Source organism: Sinocyclocheilus rhinocerous, unplaced genomic scaffold (genome assembly GCF_001515625.1).
Source record: "Sinocyclocheilus rhinocerous isolate Xijiao unplaced genomic scaffold, SAMN03320098_v1.1 scaffold2043, whole genome shotgun sequence".
NCBI classification, from domain to species: domain Eukaryota; kingdom Metazoa; phylum Chordata; class Actinopteri; order Cypriniformes; family Cyprinidae; genus Sinocyclocheilus; species Sinocyclocheilus rhinocerous.
This window is the reverse complement of record NW_015652169.1, coordinates 267,485-273,746: the sequence shown is the minus strand read 5'-3', so window position 1 is coordinate 273,746 and position 6,262 is coordinate 267,485. Positions and strand designations below refer to the sequence as shown.

Sequence of the window (6,262 nt, the reverse complement as noted above, 5' to 3'; positions counted from 1 at the left end):
ACTACAATGCTGGCTGTTCTGACTCACAGACTGTAAGTACGTTTTCATATTTAATGAATTTGCCACTGACGATTCAAATGCAAGTTTTGGGCAGTGTAGATAATAATGTTCTTTTTAGCAACATCATATGACCCCTTTAAAGAAAGAGCAATTTGTTCAGAAAACCAGTTTAATAATAAAAAAAGCAATTTTATGTTAAATTTTTCCCCTTGCTGTACTGAAACCATACCGAACTGTGACGTCAAAACCGAGGTACGTACCGAACCGTCATGTTTGTTTCTTGATATACTCCTAGTTGCTATGGTATTTGTGTGGTTGCTAGGGCAAAGACTTAATGAGATAAATGAAATTGTCATATTTTACTTTCCCTCATGTCATTCCAAACCTTTGTGACTTTCTTTCTTCTGTGGAACATAAAAGGTATTTTAGAAGGTCAGGTATCATAGAAGGTATTTTGATATTTTTTTCCCCCAAATAAATTGGAGCACCAAAACAGATTGGTTACCAACATTCTTAGAAATATCTTATTATATGTTTCAAAGATGCAAGAAAGTCAAATTTGGAACGACATGAGGGTAGAGTAGTAAATGATAACAGAATTTGACAGAATTTTAATTTCAAAGTAACATGCAGCACAGAAACCAAAAGTTTTTCATGTTAAACATACAAAAACTGGAAGTTTATTCTGCAGATGAAAGGTCAGATTTTCATTATGGATTAAGTGTCATGTTGTAAAAGGTTATGGCCTAAGGAAAAAATGCTGTGCAGGTGTCAATTTTATCTTGGTTTGTAGGGCTCTTATAATTGGTCTCATTTGGAGACCTCATTTGAAAGCGAGATATATAATGAAAAAAATAAAACATATCCTCTCAATGATCTGCAGGACATAGTAAGACTGATACATACCGTCAGCGAGAATGCTTGTGGGAAGGTTTCTTATGAAGAAGGGTGTGCTGGTGAGTTTGGTGGTGACTGAGGAGGCTGATGTGGGTGATGTTGTTGTAGTTATAGACACTTCCGTCACTCCTGTCTGCACCGCCGGAGTGCTGCTTCTAATGACAGACTGCTTTCTGTCACAGCTTTGGCTCTTTGTCTTAAAATACAACTATATAAAGTTAGTAAAAATGGGAGATAGTGGAAAAGAGGAATGAGTCAAAAAGATGATTCACCTCAATTAAGCACCCACTGTCAACCCAGTCCTGACGATACTGGTCAAAACCACTGGAACATCTGCAGGAGAAACATTATTTGCAGCTGTTGAGTCCCTAGCCTTAAAGTTGAAGCACACTGCACTTAATCTATTTGACTATTCAAGTGTGTACCTCTGCAGGCGACTGCACCAGCTACAGTTGAAGCCGATCTGAGCCGTAACACACGTCTCACAGCTGGAGAACTGAAGGCAGGCTGACAGCAGGAGGAGCAACATTTTAATAGAGATGTGTGAAAGACGTGGGTACTTCTTACAATAAGTGATTAAGTACACTCAAGTCCAGTCATGGAAAACAACAGTTACAGGGCCTTTTAAACACAAAGTTAAATTGGTCTCAGTACTAAAGAAAGATATTAATTAGAGATCTATGCAGAGCTATTTGAATCTAGTTCTGTCAGCAGTTTGGACTCACTTGGTAGAGGAAGCATCTCAACAGCAGTGATGTTTGCGATCTTGGATTTTAAGAGCTCTACCCGATGATATTCATATATTGTTCTTCTTCTAACATCTGTCATGAAAAAAACAACAACAACAATATAACGGAAGGCTGGTATCATTATTGATAATTAAAACAAATGATTCAAATTGTTTTCATTATTAAAATAAAAGTTGAAGTACTATAATTACTAAAGCTAAAACTGAAGCAAAAATAATGCTAAATAGAAATACTGAAAAAAACATTTTAATAAAAAATGACATGAGCATACAAAATTAATAAAAGTAAAATTGAAATGATAACTGAAAAAGATTTTTAAAAAAGCTCATTCAAAATACTAATAAATTCTATATTAATATATACTGTAAATACTAAAATAACACAGGTAAAGGCAGAATTAATTAAAAAATATAAATATTATTTTCCCTTTCAAGAAGAGTAACAGTACTCACTGGGAAGCTGTTCAATCTTATGAAGGACCACAAATGCATCAGAGAGCCCGACTTTCACAGGATGATTCACTGAGGTGATTTTGCTAATGTCAATGGGAACCTAAAAGCAGATGAGATTATACAACCAAACCTTGCTTCATCTACAAAACAGTGATGGCAGCTGTAAAACCCAAAAGTATCTAAAAAAAAACAACCTCTTTATATGCAAAGGTGATTCTGCCATCTTTGCATAAAGCTGCCTGGAAGGTAAAACTGCCGAGATGAGACGCATCGTGGAGATACACACGGTCCCACTGCACAACAAGAGCTGTGCCTACAGAAAGTAGATTCATAATACAGCCATTCAAACATAACAACAATGCAAATAAATCAGGGCACATTCAAATTTCAGTCTATCTCATTTTACCATTATCACAGTAAATGACTGTGGAATTCTGTGAGATGCTCAGGTCAAAATTAGCCATGAGAGGAGCGATGTACTGAGTAGCAGTCAGCATTTTGTGGATAACATCTCCAGTGTAGATGAAACCTGAATAGAAATTGAATATATTTAAAATATGCACTTCTGTTTTTTTAATAAGAAATTAATACTTTTATTCAGCAAGGATGCGCACATTGATCAAAAGTGACAGTAAAGAAATGTATGTTTTAAAAGTTTTCTATTTCAAATAATGCTTAAAGGTCAAATATATATCACTCACCCCCTGTAGCTACATATATTTCCCTTAATGAATGTCCGTAGAAAGGGAAATCGAAGGATAGATTCACTCTCTATAAAGACAAAGAAAACCCCACTAAATTGTGTGCACAAAAATGATTAACAATTACAAAAATGCATTACAAAAAAAAATACTTTTAAGAAACTTTGTTGGTGATTGTATGATCGTACCAAAGTTTGCCGATGTGTGTTGGAAAGAATTCCATGAACTCTTCCCATGTCCATTTGCTCAATATTTACCCACAAATCCTTGTCTGGACTATCTGTGGGCCCATAGAATTTGGATGTGTAGTAGATATGGTCCATATCTCTCTGATGAACAAATATACACATTACTTACAAATGTACACATGAGAGAGTATTTTATAAATATGAGTTAATACATTCTTGACTGTTCACCTTAATGGATAAGTTATGAGTCTCATTTGTCACAACTTCTGGAAAGCGCTCTGAATCCAATTTGCCATGCTCTTTATAACGTTCCAGATCCTGGTTCTGACTGATCTCATCCACTGGTCTTCTCCATCTTTTATTGTAAAGCTTGAGGTTTACACCAGCACTCTCTTGCTTGGAGAGCCCTTCAAGGGTAAAGCAGGAGACCCCTGATGAATAAAGATTAATTATACAGTATGCTGCATTGTCTGTGTTGCTACACAACAATCACTGAATCATTGATAAGCTACATGCATGTGAATTGCTCTCCAAATCACAAAGAAGTTCACATAAAATACAATACACATTCAGCTCTTTGGAGAACTAAAGAATGTAGCATTGATAATAATTTTTAGCAGCTGTGCAACTATGGATGAAAATGACCTTTTATGCAAATAAACACAGTTCCTCACATCCTGCAGTGACAAGTTTGTGTCCAAAGTACTTCTTTCACAGGAGAGAGTGAAACATGCTCAGAATTCCTCATAGCACTGGATGGGGGAGTGTGAGGCCAGGACAGTGTTTTGACTGGGGTAACACAGAGTTTCTGTTTGCTGTGTCCTTCTCATTTGAATTCTGTCAACGTTACTTCTATACTGTACCTATATCTCCAGAGTAATCTGATGCTAATGTGAGAAATAAAATAAAATAAATCCAATAAAAACTTGAGATCCTGTATCTCAAGCACAACGTGCTGTGCTGTTCTTTTCCTGTCTGGCATTGTAAGTATGTGATATGCCCTCATGGTCTATCGCATTTATTTTCAACATCGTGACAGAGACCGCAGAGTACAGTGAGCGTGCATGGGCCAAAAAATCTTCTGCATGCATGGGTAGGTGCTTGAGTAAAAAAAAAAAAAAAACACATGATTTTGGATTATTAAAATTATTAATACTCGTTACAATTAGACTGCTTCTTCATGACAAAGTCAAGCAATAATCTTTCTGTTCTAATTAATAATAATGCGTGCCAATGCCTCTTAGATGATTTATGGGTCAGTGACACTATTTTTGTCTTGATCTTAAAAGTGTATTAAAATCCAATTCATAGTCAGTCAATGACTTGAACGCATATGTTCTATGATAAAATGCTTTTATATTTTTAACTGCTACAAATATATAGGTTGTCTATATGAGTTATGAACACAAGGTGGAACATTTAATTTCATTTATTTTTGAATAACACTTAAAGACAACACATTTTGGTGCTTTATAAAAGCCATCATACAAAATAAAAATAATACACAATCAACAATCAAATCGTAGACCTAAGCAGTATTAAAAGCCACAAAATAAATTAAAAAATAAAGTTTTAAGTGAAAAATGAACATGAGCATTTTACAGTATTAGGAGTTATTGGCTACTTTACCTCAGTTTGCAGGTAGTGAGATTTAATTTTTAAATCCATAAATTATGAAAGTAAATAACTCTTAAATAACTATAGATAACTCTTATTGCGTATTTTGACGACTGAATGAAAAAAAATTGCAAAAAAGATAAATATATATATATATAAAAATAATGACTTACCACTGGATGGCAATTCCTGTAAGGTAAATTTAATCTGAATAACTGCAAAAATTCCTAAGAAAACATGTGGTCTTGCCCTCAATTCCATAACAAACTGTATTTAATGTGTCTCCTTTGAACATTTAAATGAAGGGAGAAGGAGGCAGAAAAGTTGTTGAACTGCACGCGACCGGGGCGCATAATGCGTGCTTCAAACACACCAACGCCATCTGTCCAGTGACGTGCATATGAGGGGTTCACGAGAGTTTACAATAAAATAATATTTTCCACCAGTCACTGAAAAAAGACGACGAAAGCTTACTCAACAGTACAGTTCTAATAGTTTTGGTAACTATAGTATTTTTGAAGAAACTATAATACCATGGTAAAATGGTTGGCTAATGGATATACATGTGCAGACCTCATTTAGACGACAAACATATTCTAACATTATTCTAGTGTACTCCTAAATATGTAGCCTACTTGAAGGAAACATTACACACTGCCATACCTCAGATATGAATTTTGAAGATGTGTTTGAAGAACACGAAGCACGGAAATCTAAAATGCAATGTTTTTTTTTTCTTTTGGAAAAACACTTTTAAATATAAGGTATTTAACCACACTGAGAATATCACTCCGGAGTCAACCATGTCTCCTGAACATTAACAGCAGACTTTGTGTCAGCATAAACAGAGCCATATTAAACAGTGGTTTAGCAAACCTTAAAGTAGTTTAACAGACATTACAGACATAAAAATCAACTTCCACCTTTCATTTTGATTCATCGGAGCACTTAAATGATATTTTATCCTTGCTTGTAGGCGTACTTGTATGGCTGAATGTGGTTGTGTGAGAGGCTCGTTTGAAAGGCAGCAAGAGAGAGCACTGGCTTACCGTTAGGAAACTGGTTCCTGCGAGAAATGAGTGGATTAGGGGAGTGTGACATGTCTCATAGAGCTGAGAGGATTCTCTGACCCTTTGGTTTGGAAACGTCAGACAGCCCTCTCCTGAATGATGGTAGGTCAACTCAAGATTTAGGGGTTTAATAAAGTCGTTTAAATCCAATGTATTCCACCCAAGACTCTGTTTGCTGAGATTTCATTTTTGGAAAAAGGAAATAAAGGAAGTCTAAAGGTGAATACTAAATCCCATCGAAACTATTGAAGGTCAAAACCCATTTCCAGTACATCAGAAAGTTCTTGTAATTTGCCTAAACTAAATTTTGAGCAGCAGTCATATGATATGGTGTCATATAATACAAAACCAAAGAGCCCTAAATATTGCATTAGTGTTTACTGATAATATTTTTAGAATTATAGTACATTTTAAAGGGGTCATATGATGTTGCTAAAAAGAACATTATTTTGTGTATTTGGGGTAATGAAATGTGTTTATGCGGTTTAAGGTAAAAAAACAAAACATTATTTTCCACATACTGTAGGCTACATTATTGTTTCTCCCCTATGCCCCGCCTTTCTGAAACGCGTCGATTTTTACCATAGA

The 6,262-nt window shown here is 35.2% G+C and overlaps 1 protein-coding gene across 1 annotated transcript in view; it reads right to left on the bottom strand.

Moving 5' to 3' along the window:
* The window catches only part of LOC107713976 (plexin domain-containing protein 2-like), a 14,185-nt gene extending 9,320 nt beyond the window's left edge, over positions 1 to 4,865 (bottom strand). Inside the window, exons 1-11 of the mRNA XM_016519660.1 lie at positions 4,778 to 4,865; positions 3,216 to 3,418; positions 2,988 to 3,128; positions 2,800 to 2,869; positions 2,505 to 2,627; positions 2,293 to 2,411; positions 2,099 to 2,198; positions 1,623 to 1,718; positions 1,323 to 1,404; positions 1,170 to 1,230; positions 907 to 1,093 (exon numbers count right to left, since the gene is read on the bottom strand). Of these exons, the coding sequence (XP_016375146.1) occupies positions 907 to 1,093; positions 1,170 to 1,230; positions 1,323 to 1,404; positions 1,623 to 1,718; positions 2,099 to 2,198; positions 2,293 to 2,411; positions 2,505 to 2,627; positions 2,800 to 2,869; positions 2,988 to 3,128; positions 3,216 to 3,418; positions 4,778 to 4,865 (1,270 nt within the window). The remainder of the gene's footprint in view (positions 1 to 906; positions 1,094 to 1,169; positions 1,231 to 1,322; positions 1,405 to 1,622; positions 1,719 to 2,098; positions 2,199 to 2,292; positions 2,412 to 2,504; positions 2,628 to 2,799; positions 2,870 to 2,987; positions 3,129 to 3,215; positions 3,419 to 4,777) is intronic.
* Between the last annotated feature and the right edge of the window lie 1,397 nt (positions 4,866 to 6,262).